Consider the following 15,746-nt stretch of genomic DNA (forward strand, 5'->3'; position numbering starts at 1 on the left):
TTTTTTTTAAACACTATTACTCTCCTTTTTATGTCTATAGATTTGCCTCTTCTGGAAATTTCATATCCATGGAATCATATACTATGTGCTCTTTCGTGACTTCACAAAAGCATAATGTTTTCATGGTACATTGTAGCATTTGTGTGGACTATAAACCGGGTTCTATAATCTCACAGAGTGCTCTGATCATAGATTCCTAACTGGACAGGTCATGGTGGGTGGTCACGCCCCAGACCTATAGCTTTTTAGTAAAGGATTTTTCTTTGCCTTAAGCAAGCCCTGTCCATTGCGTCTGTGCGTCTAGGTTAACACACCTTTGAAATAAGCCACAACCACCCTCAAGTGAGCATATAATTTTGCTAGCGATCCTATAATCCAATCTCCGCTTTGCTTTCTCCCACCTCTGTGTAATCGTCCTTATGTTTCCTCTTTAATCCCAAATGCATAAAAGAAATTGCAAGACTGTTATTCTCGGGAACATTTGAGATCTTGCTCCCTGGCATATGTTGTCAGTTTAACTGAAAATCATAAAAATTCTCTACAAGTTTATGTTTCTTACGTTGGCACATGTATTAGAACTTCGTTCCTTTTTATTGCCAAATACTATCCCACTGTATGGTAGAGCACATTTGTTCATCCATTCGTCAGCTGATGGCCATTTGGGTCGTTTCCACTGTTTGGCTGTCATGATTCTGCCATGGACATTTGCGTGCACGTTTTTCCGTGGACCTATGTTTTCATTTCTTTTTCATTCCATTCATTTGTTTCATTTCCACCTAGGAGTGGAATTACTGGGTCACACGGTAGCTGAATGTTTAACATTTTGAAGCCTTGTCCATTTTCCTAAGTAGCTGTTTTCCTGAGTTTTGTGAGCCATTCTAGCAAATTAATGAACCCAAGCAAATTATGAGAACCCCTGATTTATAGCCAGTTGGTCAGAGGTACCAAGTTGGCGTCTGGAAAGTTGGAGAATTGGTGGTGGTTTTGGGGCGGGGGAACCGCATTTGGTGTCAGAAGTAGCGCAGATAAAATCAGTCCGGGTTTGCATAAACTCAGACGGCCTGAAAGGCAGCACCCTGTACCACACAGGAGCGGTCACGGTTTTTGAATTGAATGGAATTTTTGGAAACTTCTCCTGTGTAAACAAAAGGACAGTGTGGGATAGCAGAGTGGCTGGGCCTGGAAGCTGATGTGCCTGGGTTCAAATCATAGCTCCGACCATCGTAGTGTAGACAAGTTAATTTGTCAATCTGAGTCTCAGTGGAGATACTGCCACTTCCCTGAGAAGCGTGTTGTTGAGGGTTATGCAAAATGCCACATTCTGCATAGGTGCCGGTGGGTGTGCTGGGTGTTGTCTTTGGCACTTGTAACCGGGGCAGGAGCCCAGGGAAGTAGCGCCGTGGTACAGGCCCAGCCCTGCTCCAGATGGCGAGCACGCTGCACCCCTCCTGAGTGCCTGGGTTGTTGCTATGGAAGGCACCAGGCCGCCAGAAGCATGTGACATCCACCCCGTCAGCAGCACAGCTGGATGAACTCTAACAGTGGGGCAGAAGCAGTCATGCAGAGAGATCTGTCTTTTGGTGACCTGTCGATTTTTTTCTGTTGCTTTCGGATGGCCTGTAGACATATTTTCTGTGGTCTGCGCCATATTTAAGCACTTGAATTAGGAGCCAATTGATTTGAGAGTTCGGAGATTTCACCTAACAATCCAGATTTGCAGCTTCCGTTAAAACTCGGGAGGAGCCGGAGCATTCTTGTGTCTCCTACATTACGCCTTCACCCTGGCCCCCTGGAAGAGCGGGACCTTGACAGCCCTGGCCATGGGCCATTGCCTCATGGGCGTGGCTTCGGAGTGTCTGTGTCTGCTCACTTGCTCTGGGGAGGGATGTAAACGCCTTGCCACGTCTTCTTTCTTTGCTTGTTCCACCCAGCCATGCCCGACCTTGAAGGGGCCTCCTCAGGGGCGTGACGGTCAGCAGAGCAGAAGGAAGATGGCTCTGCCGCACCTCAGCTGTGTGGTCCAGGCCCCAAAACTTAACTTCTCTGAGCTTCACCTACGGAATGTTGTTAGGGCTAGAATTAGTGTTCGGAAGTGCCCCCACTCAGCCCCCAGCAGTCGGCACGCATCCAGCCGTTCCCGCCTGTGTCATCGGCGGTTCAGAATTCGTACTGATCACACAGGCTACGGTTAAGACAGAGATGGTCGCACATAATGCTGCCGCCGCTGCTGCTAAGTCCTTGGAGAATCTCTAAGCCAGACCCCATGTGACCATCACACTTCCAGTAGACTGTGAAATGATCAGGGCATCGTGAGGGAGCGCGCCCGTCAGTAACGAGGGCATGGCTGCGTGCGTGCCGTCTGTCAGCCCTGCAGTCCCCGTGCTGGTCCAGGGCCAGCACGGCCGTGACAACTGCATAGAGGAGTAGGGAGGGGACAGAGTGGGGCCCATGGCACCCCCAGGGAGGACCGGAACCTAAAATACAGGCGGGCACTCTGTCTCAGCCCCCGGGATTGTTGGACTCGGAGCTAGTTCAGGGCAGGACGCGTCTGAGCCCGAGCTGCCGCGCGGGTCTCTGGGTCCGATGGAGGGAGATCCTGGCAGTGAACAGGTGTGGGAAAGAGAGCGCCACGTCCCTCTTTTTTGTTTTTCCTCTTCAAACCGCGGGTATAAAAAAGCTGCTATTTATTCATCAGCTCCTGATACACTGACCTCATTGTTTACTCTGAAGCCTCCAGACCTGTGTGTTTCATCTCGCACCCTTGCGGACATCCTCTTCCTACCACAGCAGCCTCTCCAGGGGGTGGCTCGCGGCCGTCAGTTCGTCCGTTCCCTTCCAGAATACGTCACGTTGCATTTTTAATTTACTTATATGGATTTGTGCTACAGTATTCGTTTTGTTTGTTTGTTTGTTTGTTTTTTCTCACCATCCTCTCTCAGCTCCATTCGAGAGTGTTTCTCTGTTTTGCTCTGTAACCATTTATTATGTTTTCGGGTGTGCATCCAGCACGTTTCACTTGACCTTTCCCCCAGAGATGCCACCAAGTGGCTTCTGACTCCTCACTCCAGAACGGCACAGCAGTCAGTCCCCCTGTACGTGACCCCACGGTCCCATGGGGGAATTTCTGTGGGGCAGGGACTCAGGGTAGGATTGCTGGGTCGTGTAGTCTACTGTGTTTATTTTGACCAGATACTGCCACGTTGCTCAAAAATATGGTAGTTTTGAAGGCAGAAGAATCCTGAATTTGTTTGCTTCTGGAAAGGAACTTCGTGTGTATTGAGGGTTTACTGTGTGCTGAGAACAGCTCAGTTTTTGCTTTACAGCATTATCTTGTTTGCTCACACGATCATCCTCTGAGACAGACATTCTTAACATCTGCATTGTGCAGACGAAGAGCTTGGGGTCCAGAAAGGTGGGGTAACTCGGCTAAGCACGCGTTGGAGCTCTGAGTGACACTTGGGGACACACCATGCTGCTTTCCTAAAGACTCCCAAGCCCTAAGCCTGGCTCCGCGCATTTTTGGATAACATTCTCAGTTAAGGAGCGCGAGATCAGACGTCTCACATTGGTGGCTCCATGTGGCCTGCCAGTCTCTTTTGTTTGAGCCGCCTGGTCTTTAAATTTTTTACAATGATTTTTAGTATTTTAAAATCTGAGCTTTCACATAATCTAGGGGATCTGGCAGCAGTGGCTCACTTTCCCATGAGGCAGCATTTCCAGGATCAAAGGCAGTGGCTGCCGCTTCCCAGCTGGTCCCTTCCACTGCTGGAGTTTGGAGCTCCTGGAAGAGACACTTGTGCACGCGGGCAATGTCTTTTCTTCCCCTCTGAGTTCTTCCCGTTAACGCACGAACCAGCTTCACCCTCATCCCAGCTGTCCCTTGGCTACAGTCAGTAACAGAGCCGGGCTGTAGCTGCGAGGGAGCCTGCTGCCTCCCACCGTGAGGTCGCTCGTTGTGTCCTGCCGAGGGCCCAGCCTGTGCCAGGCCCCGCGGAGGGTGGAAGAGACGTTGCAGACAGGCTCCCGCCTGGGGGTGACGAGCCACCATATCCAACCCGCCTAATAAACGAAGCTGCTAGGAAGCCTGTGTGTGTAAGCCAGCCTCCCACAGACGGGGGTTCTGTTGATATAAAGATGAGAATTCATCCAGCCACAAATACTTAGCGCTGTGCCAAGAGGAGGGTTTCAGAATTACGGTTTTCGTTCACCCCGTATGAGCCGCAGGACCCGTTTGTATTTCATTTCTGTTTTTAGCAAAGCTGTAGGTCTCCTGTGGTTGTGACCACAGGTGGATCCTAAGAGTCAGGACGGCGTCGTGGTCATGAGCAGAACCCCGATGGGCGTGGCTGTAAATCTCAGCTCTGTTCCTTACCAGCTGGGTCACCCGAGAGAAGGCACTTAATCTCTTGGAGCCTCAGTTTCTTCATCTGCAAAATGGGGATATTAGTATCTACTTCATAAAGCTATTGCAAGGGTCTGTTGATATAATGCAAGGAAACATTTCACATAGTTCTTGGCCCATAGTAAGCTCGCAGTAAAGGGCAGTATTATCGTCATCGTCATAATCGTTACGAGAAGCGTGTGAACCCACCTAGAGGTAAATGTGCCTCGAGCCCCGTGTGGCTTCTCTGTCCCCTTTCTGAAACAGAAGCTTGCTTTCTCTCCTCTTTGCGGTTAGGTTTTGCTGTGGATGCGCCTTCGTTGCAGATGGGGTCAGGATGTATTTTCTGGTCTGACACGTAGCATAATTTACTGATACCATGCAAGTGCCGCTTTACAGCTTCCAAGCTCTGTCACGTGCTGTGTTCCCTCGTTGAGCTGCCCAGCCCTGGGAATCTGATCTGTCTTCTTCCGCATTTTAGAGTAAGATCTTATAAGGAATGGAGATCACAGCCTCTCTCGGGACAGTTTGAGCAGAAGAGGAGGGTCTCTTGGGCCGATAAGAAGAACACGTTTGGATATAGTGCGGGTGCCAGGCCCTGTGGCCTTTTCCATGGAGGACCTGTGGGAGGACGTCAGGGTCTGTGATGTCTTCTTGAGTTGGCCCTTGATCCTCCCATCAAGGCAGCGTTTCACTCAGAAGCCATCAGCACCCAGCCTCGGGGCTGCCAACAGTCATGAGTCTTTCTGTGTGTCAGATGGAAAGTCCTGTTTCAGACATGATGAGGGAGGCAGTTCGGTCCTCGGCCGCCCCCGCCCGTGGGGCCTTAGCATATGCTGTCGATGGATTGGAGTCAGGACCTGGGTTAGATCCCAGTTCTGTAATTTACCAGATCCATCAGCGTGGGCACGTTTCTTCCTTTCCCTGCACCTCAGACTCCTCACCTGGGAGATGGCAATGATAACAGAACCTACCTTGGAAAGTCATCTCGAGGGTGAAACCTGGTAATAAATGCGAAGGACTTAAAACAGAGTGTCCTGTCCAAAACACTCCCGTGTTGGCCGTGATTATTACTAATATTCTTGCGGTTCTTCATGACTCTCTTGTGAGGGCGTTTTTAGTGTCTCGGGACTTTCTGTTCCCCATTAGAAAGGCAGGGTTCATGGTTTTCTCTGCTTTCCCCACACACAATGTCATACACAAAGTAGGGGCAGCAGTTTAGGGCAGTTTAGCAATTTAGTGCAGAGACGAGAAGGGTTTGGGTCAGAAAGTCCAGAATTTGAATTCTGGCCCTTCCATTTTTGCGTGACCTCGGAAAGGGTAAATCACCTCCCAGATGCCCGTGGCCACCTCCCCTGCCCGCCTCGTGCAGCGGAGATGAGACTGCCTGGGGTGCTGAGTAGTTTGTGGGTTATAGGAGCTCCCAGCCGTGACTGCGCCCAGCCCGCTGCCTTTAAGAAATGCTCATCTTCTTTCTCCTTTAAGTAAATATTATCGAAAATGTTGCCAAGGGATTAGGAGCAAGGGCTGGTGTCGGACGACCCGGGTTCCAATCCCAGCACTGTCGCTCTCTAGTTGTTGACTCTGGGCGAGGCGAGTGACTGAGCCTTGGCTTGCTAACCTGTGGAAGAGGAGACGGTGATGGCGGTGGTGGTGATGACGATGATGTCAACGTGTCAACAATAACGAGTCGTCACCAGGTCCGCCAGGGCTCAGCACGGCCCGGTGCCGTCCTCGAGCCCCACAGCGTCACGATCATGATTCATTTCCTTTTTCTTCTCCGTCCACCTTATATTTTTCCCATTCACAAGCCACCAGCAGCAGTTTCCGACTTCACAATAGGAGAGGGGAGAGGCTGGGGAGAAAAGCGAAGGGGTGGAAAATGGCAAGTGCCTTCAAGTTCCCGAAGGAACTCCTGGGAAAACGGACGTGGCTCCTGGGCCCAGAGAGTAAAAAGGCAAGGGCGATCGAAGGTTAAGTAAGGTGACGGCCTGATGGGTGAGCTGGTGTTTCTTCATCTCCGAGGCTGGTCCCCACGGAGAGGTCGGGTTATTAGAAGACCTGCAGAAATTCCAATTATTTATGTCTTTGCCATATTGATTTTGGGTGCGGTCAGGCCATCATGCATTTTTCCTTAACAGACTAGCCAAGTCGCGTCTGTTTTGATTGACATCGTCTGTCGTGCTGCAGAGAAGCCCCGTCACTGCTGAGAGTGACGCGGGATGAGAATACTTCGGGGATTCTCTGTCTCTCTGTGTTTTTCTTTCATTAGTCTTGAAACTCACTTAGAACGAAAGGAGGCACTACATCCTGACCAAATCAAAGGTCCCAGAAGGAAGCCGAGGGGTCCTTTCACCTGTCCACCCGCTTTACAAATGAGGACACAGGCTCAGAGGGGACCTGGCTTTCCCAAGGACGGGCACAGTGCAGGGGCAGCATAAGACTAGGAGCCACACCTCCCCTTTTCCCAACCTGCGAACCTCAACCTCACCAAAGCACAGGTAGCCATAGGTCACCGAGCAAGAAAGAGCCGACACGTGTTCATTCCATGTGCACAGTGAAGGAGCTGGTCTCTCCTTCATTCTCCAGTTTCAGCTCATAACCGGAGACACCGAGGTACGAACTTTTCATGCTCATCAGCTGGTAGGGTTTTCCACGTCCCTCCTTCTAGAGCTCATGCCAGCTCCGTGCCATGGGAGAACGGGGGTGCGGTGGGGATGGGGTGCGGGGGGAGTCTCCTCTGAGAACCAACTAAGTCAGCAGCACAAACCCATAAAGATGCAGTTGGAGAAAAGGTAGATCAGAGCTTAACAAAAAGGAAGCCCAGAAACCCGTGATATTAGGGCCAGGCATGTGCCTCTGAGGGTGGATAAAGCCTGCATCTGGCGACACCTCCTCACCCGACCACCCCGCCTGGCCGCAGGAGCCTGCTCTTCCAGGTACCCAGGGTGGACCATAATTAAAGGCCGTTGCCTGAGGGCTCGATGATGTGTTACTTTTCCAGGGACTATATTTGCATTTTAACAAGGACTTTCAGAGCCTCGTAGCAGGAATTTAAAACCCTGGCAAAATGGTTAGGATGTGGGCTCCAGAGTGAGGTGTGAGACAGGCCAACGGTTCAGCTTCCAGACCCCTCACTTACCAGCTGCGTGGGCGTGGGCAAATTCTTTGGTTTCCCTGCGCCTCGGTCTCCCTGTGAAGTGCAAGAATAGCAGTATGGACCTTAGAGGGGTCGACAAACACAGAGAAAACATTTAGCAGAGAGTTTCTTTAGTCAGTAAATACTTCCCAAGCATCTGCCGGGTGCCAGGTACTGTCACCAGGCTTCAGGGACATATATCGTCATTGCTGTGCAGAAAAATAAAGGCCTCTCATTTGAACAGAAGGGACATTTGAGCAGAGACGTGCAGCTATCTGCAAAGAGGGTATTCGAGACAGAAGCAGCAGCAAGTGCAAAGGCCCTGAGACAGAAGTATGCAGGGCACATCCAGGGGGGCCTGACGACGGCTCCCGAATAGTGAGTGAGGAGCAGAGTGGGAGGACGGGGGTCCAAACGCATGGGAGGAGCCAGGTCACGGTGGCCTTGGTGCCACAGTGAGGACTGGAGTTTTGTTCTAGATGGGCTGAGGAACCACTGGAGCACGTTGGGCGAGACAGGAAACGGTCTGGCCCCTTGTAAGCAACTTGGCAAATTGTAGCTGTGGCCATTCAGTGAGGGGCATCTGCCCTATACCAGCCCTGTGCTGGGCACTGCAGTGGGAACCATCCCCCGTCCTGGAGGAACTCGCAGTGGCCAGAGAGAGCCGGGTGTGTGCGAATGAAGGCGGCCACGCTGTGCTTGGTAGACTGGCCAGCCTCCCCACTGGGGACTCAGGGGGCATTTACTTTGGACGCCGGGTCAGGGGAGAGCATCTCCCTGGGCACAGGGAAATGCCCAGGGAATGAAGCCTTGCCCAAGCGAGGGGACAGGGCCGGAAAGGCTGCGGGAGCTGACCGATGAAGGGCTTTTGGTGCCATGTGTGGGAACTTGGAATTGAGCCTCCCGGCACTAGGGAGCCACTGAGGTTTCTCTGCAGGAAGGAGTAAGTAGATTAATTCACGTAAAGGATGTAAGTGGTGCCATTGTTACACAGTAGGTGTCACGTTGATGACTCTTTCCTCCTCTCTCCTTGGTCTTGACCTCTAGACCTCCCAGTGTGTGTACCTGGTGTCTCTTCCACACCCTCTGAACTGACTTTCCAAAGCCTGGCTCACCTCCCTGCTTCGGTCCCTACACCCCGTCCCTGACACCCCCGTCCCCTCAGCCGGGGCTGCCCTCACTGCGCCTGACTCACCGCACTTCCGTCCAAGTGCCCTTTGCTCCCGTCGCCATCTGTTGAAATCTCATCCACCCCCCAGACCGAGGCCAGAGGTGCCGCCCACTCCCACACCGGCCCAGCTGGAAGAGACCGCCGCCTTCCTCTCTAAAAGCTGCCATGTGCTGCCACCAGCCCCGTTAACGACCACACGGTCTGTCGTCCACCACCGGCCGCGTGCTGGCACCGTGACTCGTCATGTCATCTCGCGAGTCCCCAGCGCAGCCTGGCACGTCGGCCTCCTGTGGGAGAAGTGAAGGCGTGCGGTGGCAGTGTGAGGACAGCGGTGTGCGCCCCTCCGGCAGCGCCGTCTCGTCGCGGGCCCCGGCACAAGGCAGGACACCGCGGACGTGTGGACGGGTGGATGCGACTCTCCATCGGATGGTGCCTGATGGAGGCTCGAGCGTGCGAATGAGCGACAGACCCTCAGTGCCTGTAGGGGAGAACTGGGTGTTTTTCGTCACCATTAACGGGGCCTGGCACAGAGGAGGTGTCAAATGCTTGCTCACATGGATAAGTGTAATATCCCATGGCCTCAGATGTTCAGAGAGGGCGACAGTGACCCCCACAGGACTAGGCCTGGGTCCCCTCTCTGCCTTTCCCAGGCACCAAACCGCTGGTTTCGTAAATGGTGGCCGAACCGAGTTGCCAGGTGAAGGAGTTAAGGGGACTTTGCTTCTCTGCCCCTCCAGGAAGGAGGAAGGACAGTGACTGATCTCTAAATTAGTGGATGTCTGTGGAGGCCTACAGCCTGAAATTCTTGCCAGGGGTGCCTTAGAGACATCTCTGTCACTCATACCTGGTGCCTTCCAGCTGGGGAGCACCTGGAGGGAGAGCTTAAACTGGCCAGGCCGCTCACCCAGCTGTGGCCCCGATGGGACCATCAGCACCTCCCTCATGACCATGTGGGGCCCGTTCTCGCCGTAAGGACTAGAAGGAGTTTCTTTTTCTAGGTTTGCAATTGTATTATTTCTCCAAGTTAATCAAGCGAAGGTACTCTATGCAGCGCTGCTAAAACACCTCATCAAAAGCTTACAGAAGGGGCTCGGTGATGTTTGGGGAGTGGCTAGGAGGGGCCCTCGTACCTGGCTATTCATTGCTCTCAGATGTCTCCGTGGAGACTGTTCAAAGTGGCGGTAACAGGGATTTTCTCTCCTTAGTTTCTCAGTTAGCGGTCGCATGATGGTCGCCCTAGAAGCAGCTGCTCGGGCGCCGGCGTCGGGAGCACGGGCCTCACACTTGAGACAAAGCGGAGTTCACGGGTTTCTGGTCTTTGCAGTGGAACGCGTCTCGTTCCCCGTGTCCCACGATGGTCTGTCCCAGGATTGGGGGCTGGGCCCGTGGTTTAGGTGAGCTAAACCTCCCAGCTGACTGATACTTGAACGAGGAAAGGCAGATTTTCAGTACTCCAGGGACAAAATAGAGCTTTTCAGAGCTGAAGCACGAGACCCCTCAGTCTCATAGAACGAGTAGCTGACTGACTGCCACTCTCTCGCTTGCAATGCCCGTCCCTGAGATTCACCACACCACCCCCCAGGCCTTTCCCTGCTTTCCCCTCCTCCTCCTCTCCCAGCGCCCCTCCAGCCTGGATCCTGGGGTTCCCACCAGTGTGGTCCCTCCGGGCTGTTCCCTGCTCCGAACTGCTTTCTGAGTCTCAGCGTCCTGTCTCTGAAAGGGGGTACTGAGGCAAACCCATCCCAGCAGGCTCCTGAGGGTGCCTGGCAGAGGAGCCGCTCGGGAAGCGCTGCCACTAGTATCCGCTTGTGTCACAGTCCTCCGGGAAGGTGCCCGCACGTGCCCACGCAGCAGACGCCGTGCGCACCTTTGTCACGTGTGCTCGTGGCTTTCTCGAGCTGTTCAGTGATGGTCAGTTTGTCTGCCTTTTCCAACCGACTGTGAGCTCCGTGAAGGCAGGATCCACGTCTTATTTATCTTTTTACTCACAGTGCCTGCCTCACACCAGGCCCCTGAAGAATGCCTGTTGAATGAAGGAATGAGCTAGTGTGTGACTGGGTCATCACATGGGCGAATGAACGACTCCAGCCCGTCAGCATGTCCGCCTGCGTCGTCAGCTCTAAAATAGAGCTCGAATCTGCTCGTAGCTCTTCGTAGCCACAGGCCCAGGCCACGTACGGGCGTCTCCTGCCCGGGCGACGCAGGAATGAGGAGGCCCACCGGTCTCCTCCCCTCCAGTTCTGCCCTCCTCTCACTCTGCAGATGTCACCTTTGAAGGCACATCCTCCCGGCCGAGTCTGTCCTCCCTCCCGTTCGTCCTGCCCCCGTCTCCACCATAGCACTGATGGCTGTGTGTTCATGTACCTCCCTGGTCTCCTTCCTGCTACACTCTGAGCCCCTTGAGGCGGGGCCGCATCTCTTTACTGGTGCCCACTGGTTCGGGGCACACTGCCCTGGACGCGGGCGGGCGCAGCCATTGAGTGAGCCGTCCGTGAGCCAGTGTAATTGACACCGGCACCCCTAACAGCCTGGGCCCGGAATCCGTAAATCCATGGCTTTCGGCAATGAAGGTACTTTCTCATTCACGCCACAGCCCGTTGCGGATTGGGTGGCTCTGGTGGCCTGTCTTCCTTCAGTGGTTCTGCCACCTCCATATGTGGCCAGAGGTGTGGAAGAGAGGGCAGGGCAGGCCGCAGGGCAGGCTCCTTGTCGTGGCCGGGCCTGGACGTGGCTCCCATCCCACTGTAGGAGTGCCAGGAGGTCTTGTCTCCCTTTGCACCCAGTCTCTTCAGAATTGAGCACAGGAGAGACTCTCGTAGCCAGAGGGCCTTAACGTCGGGCTCCTTGGGAGTCTAGTCAGTGTTCCAGAATTCTCTAGCCAGTGATGCATTGTCAGATCATCTGACTCTGAAGCAGCCATCTCTGGACAGGGCCTGAGCTGCTTGCTGCTCCTGATGAAGTGAACCCTCTGTTTATTTTAGAAAACACTGTGATAGTCTTAGATGAAAATAAAAACCCTGGAAATGCAAAGTCACCCGCCCCCCGCCACAGCTCACGCCGAGGGTGGCTCCCGGGGAAGCTTCCCGGGCGGGGGAGGCGGGATGTGGCTGAGAGGAACAACCCAGGGAAGCATTTGTTCTAGAAACTGTAGCTCATCAACTTGTCCAGAACATCCCATCGTTGTCAAAACAGCTGCTCTTAATTTAATGGCGTCTTTATCTGCTTGATGCTCAAAATAAAACTAACCTTTTCCGGAGGGGAAAAACGACTCCCGTTAAAACAGTCCCGAGTGCTCTTCTGCCCAGAGAGGACTAAGCCCCGCACTCCCGGTTATTAGTTCTAGGCCGTACCTGACGGTAACATTACACCGGGCACGCTGCACAAAACGGCAGCGGGGCCCCGGGCGGCAGGGACTCGTAAGTGGCCGCCAGAGGAGTCTGGCCTCCTCCGTGAGCCGAGTCCATCCAGGCCCATCACGTCTCATGCCGCGTTTTGGCTGCGGCCCCAGGACCCCGATCAGAAAACTCACAAACACTCCCTGGCCCTTTAAGCGCTGGACCCCACCCAGTGGGGCAGGCCCTCCATGGATCCCAGCCTCCTCCTGGCAGCCCCATGTGACAAATGGGGTCTCAGAAGATCCAACTCCTTGTCTTCCTTCCCTTAGCACGCTATCTCTGCTCTCCACCCCCTGCCCAGAGGGACTTGGGCCCAGGGAGCTGCCTTGCAGGCCAGCCTTCCTCACTCCTCCCACTCCCCTCATCAGGGGTCCTTGTCATCTCTCGTCTGGACTTGACAACAGCCTTCAAACCGTTCTCCTTGGCGGCCTGCCTCGCCTCCCCTAAAGCACCCTCACATTTGTTTATTGTTGCAACAAATATTTGTGGGGCGTCTTGTGAGCTCCAGGCACTGTGTTAGGCTCTGGTGGTTCAGGGCTGAACAAGACAGAGGGCCCTGCCCTCCTGGGACTCACCACTGAGTAGCGGAGGCACACGATGAACCAGTGCGATCGATCCTTCCAGGCAGCGGCAGGGGCTGTGCAGCGCCTGGGCCCCCTCAGCCGGGTGTCCATGGGCCGCTTGGAGGCCTGAGTAGCAAGGCCTTCTAGGCCAAGGGAACAGCCCGATGCCACCAGGAGACAGCGTGCAGGACACGGGAAGAAAGTCGGGTGGCTGACGCATTGACGGTGTTGGGGTGCGTGTTAAGGATGGGGACGGGGTGACGTGAGGTGAGGCTGGCAGGGTGCACTGGGGCCCCATCGTGAAGGGCCACTGCGAACCGTGCGAGGGTCCAGGCGTGCGTGCTGGGAGCGGGGCAGAGTTCGTGGGAACCACTGGAGAATTCTAAGCCTGCGGTTTAGAGGGCCCGTAGAATTTTCTTCTATAAATTCAAGAATGTTCTGGATCGAGGGCGGCTCTCCTTGCTTGAGGGTAAAGACCTAGGGCCCTGCTCAGCCGCCTGCCAGTTCCGAGCCCCAGCGCACGTTCCTGAGCCTGCCCGAGCCTCGGTTTCCAGCCCCAGACGTGTTGTGAGGACGCGGGGCGTGGAAGGCCCTGAGCGCAGAGCGGGAACGACGAAGACCCCACAGGGATCGCTGCTCACTCTGAACGGCTCGGCTGGCAGGTGCAGACTGCTGGCCTGTGGGTTTTCTCAGGAGCCGGCTGGGGCTTCCAGGGACCGGCTAGCCGAGGGGTCAGTGCGTGGGAGGGACCGGGTAACTTCCTGCCACGTCGTTGTTGGCCCCGGGACCTGGGTGAGAAGAGGCACTGACCAAGAGGAAGCGGGCGAGTGCGACGCATGGGTGGGATCCTCTGACCTTCCTTTTGGGAGTCCTCGCCTTCCGAGGACCCTGTCCCCAGCCCAGCCCCACAAGTCCTTTCCTGTCCTGCAGCAGGGCCTCTCCAGCGGTCCTGGAGGGGTTTGTGCAGATTAAAAACCCGGCTTAATTAGCTCAATTCTGCACTGACCTGGCGTATTAACCACCTTCCCAGGGAGGAGCATCTAATCGCTCAGTGATGGGTTGAAACTCGGAGGCCACGGAGCAGAGCCTGCCATTCGGGCCGGGGGGTGGACCCCGGTGGGCTCCCACTTGGGCCAAGGACCTGCAGCTCTCCTGGCCGATGCCACTGCTCTTCCCACTCGGTGCACCCGCCGCCAGGCTGTAGGCGACTTCCGCCCTGGGGCAGAGTGGTCTGGCGGTGAATTGGAGTGGCCAGTGGCCGTGTTCGGTGGCGGTCACCCCTCTGGAGGCAGGTCCTCTCAAGCCAGCTCATCGGGGTGGCTCAGGGCTGGATGGCCTTGCCACTCCTGTACCTTCCTCCCCGCTGGTGCTCAGGGGAGGGTTGCCATGAAATTTGAATTTCAGATAAACAATGAATAATTTCTTAGTTTCAGTGTGTCCCAAACATTGCTGAAAGGTTTTATTGTGTGGTGCAGACTTGAATACTAAAAAATTATTGAATTATGAATTATTGAATATTGAGTTATGAAAACTGAAAAATGATTCATTGCTTATCTGAAATTCAGATTTCACTGGGCATCCTGAATTTTTATTTGCTAAATCTGGCAATACTTAAGAAAGAATCTCCCAGCCAAGCTGGGGTCCTCGGCAGGGCCTGTGGGGACCCTCGTCAGAGGCCAGGGCGCGTAGTGGGCAGGTTCTCAGGTACCCCTGAGCGGCCTCGTTTGACAGACTTGCTGAGCCCTGCCTGGGGTGGCCCCTGTGCCGGCATCAGGGGTAGGGAAGGCGAGGGCCCCACTCTATCTGTGGGACCTCGTGGGTGAGCCACCAGCTCCTCTCTAGGCCGCGATTTCTTCATTTGTCATGGGAGATTAGTCCGAGTGAGCTTCTGTCCTGGAGAGGACAAATGACCCTGTCTGTTCCTCTACTGCCCTCTCCCCACTGTCCCCTCGTTCCCCTTCTTGGCTTTCAGTCCTGGAGTATCACTTCCTGAGCGAAGGCCTCGATAACAAGGAAACCCTGCCCCCCGCGCTGGCCAGGGTTCCTGTCTTATAAACCAGGGGCCCTCCAGTGCAGACTTGAATGAGTGAGACAGGCTACCCTATCCCTGGGCCCAGGGCAGCGTGAAAATAGGGGCCCCTTGTTCCAAATCATTAAGAATTTCAGGACAGGGGCAGGAGATCATCAGTCACACAGGTCAGGTGCGAGTTCCCACCCTGTGTGACTGCACAGGGCACAAGCCTGGGAAGCTGGCCCTGCCTGCGAGGGCAAAGGAGACATGGGGGTAGGGGTGAGCAGGAGGGGCAGAGCCCACGCAGACCTGCAGCCCTGCGCTTGCCTGGGGGGCCACACTGCATCGCCCCACCCTGCCCCCCATGATCCCGTGGGTAGGACCATGCTGCTGGGTCTCCCAGTTTTTCATGAAAGGTGATATTTTTGTTTGTTTATTACTACAGTCTTAAATAGTGGAAAATTTATATTTTGGAAGATTCCTGAGGAGGCAAAATCAAGCACCGTCTCTAGAGGGTGGCGTTTAGGGACATTAATACTTATACACTGACTGGGACGGTCACTTTATTTGTGTCTCCCCGCTGGCCCGGGACCTCCACCAGGGTCACAGCGGCAATCACTCGGGTTCCTTGTTCTGTCCTTGGTCCCCAGCAACAACCACGTTTGGCACATTGTAGGTGCTCACAAAATAAGCCTCAGTTGCCAAGACTTCATGGGAACACGCTGTAGGTTGTTTTATGAACATGCTTTCCGCACGTCGTGACGTCACGAGCATCTTCCCTGTTATTGAATGTGGCCGCACGTGTCAAGCACATGGCAAACGCCTCGTAAACGTTAGCGGTCCAGGCGGCGGTGACGCATCCATCGCATGTTCTGGGGGGCACTTTCGGATAGGTGAGGAAAGCATCCTCGACGCACCGCCTGTCTGTCTTCTCAGGATGCCAAGTTCGTGGAGGAACGAAGGAAGCAGCTCCAGGACTACCTGCGCAACGTCATGAACAAGGTCATCCAGATGGTCCCCGAGTTTGCCGCCAGCCCCAAGAAAGAGACCCTCGTCCAGCTGATGCCCTTCTTCGTGTAAGTACGA

The 15,746-nt window shown here is 54.5% G+C and overlaps 1 protein-coding gene across 6 annotated transcripts in view; it reads left to right on the forward strand.

Annotated features, from left to right (window-relative positions):
- The window catches only part of SNX29 (sorting nexin 29), a 440,342-nt gene that overhangs the window by 381,087 nt on the left and 43,509 nt on the right, over positions 1 to 15,746 (forward strand). For all 6 annotated transcript variants that reach the window (XM_039885359.1, XM_039885355.1, XM_039885356.1 and 3 more), the window contains one exon: positions 15,597 to 15,736. In XM_039885359.1, coding sequence (XP_039741293.1) covers positions 15,597 to 15,736 — 140 coding nt within the window. The remainder of the gene's footprint in view (positions 1 to 15,596; positions 15,737 to 15,746) is intronic.

This window comes from Pteropus medius, unplaced genomic scaffold (assembly GCF_902729225.1).
Source record: "Pteropus medius unplaced genomic scaffold, Ma_sr-lr_union100, whole genome shotgun sequence".
Lineage (NCBI taxonomy): Eukaryota > Metazoa > Chordata > Mammalia > Chiroptera > Pteropodidae > Pteropus > Pteropus medius.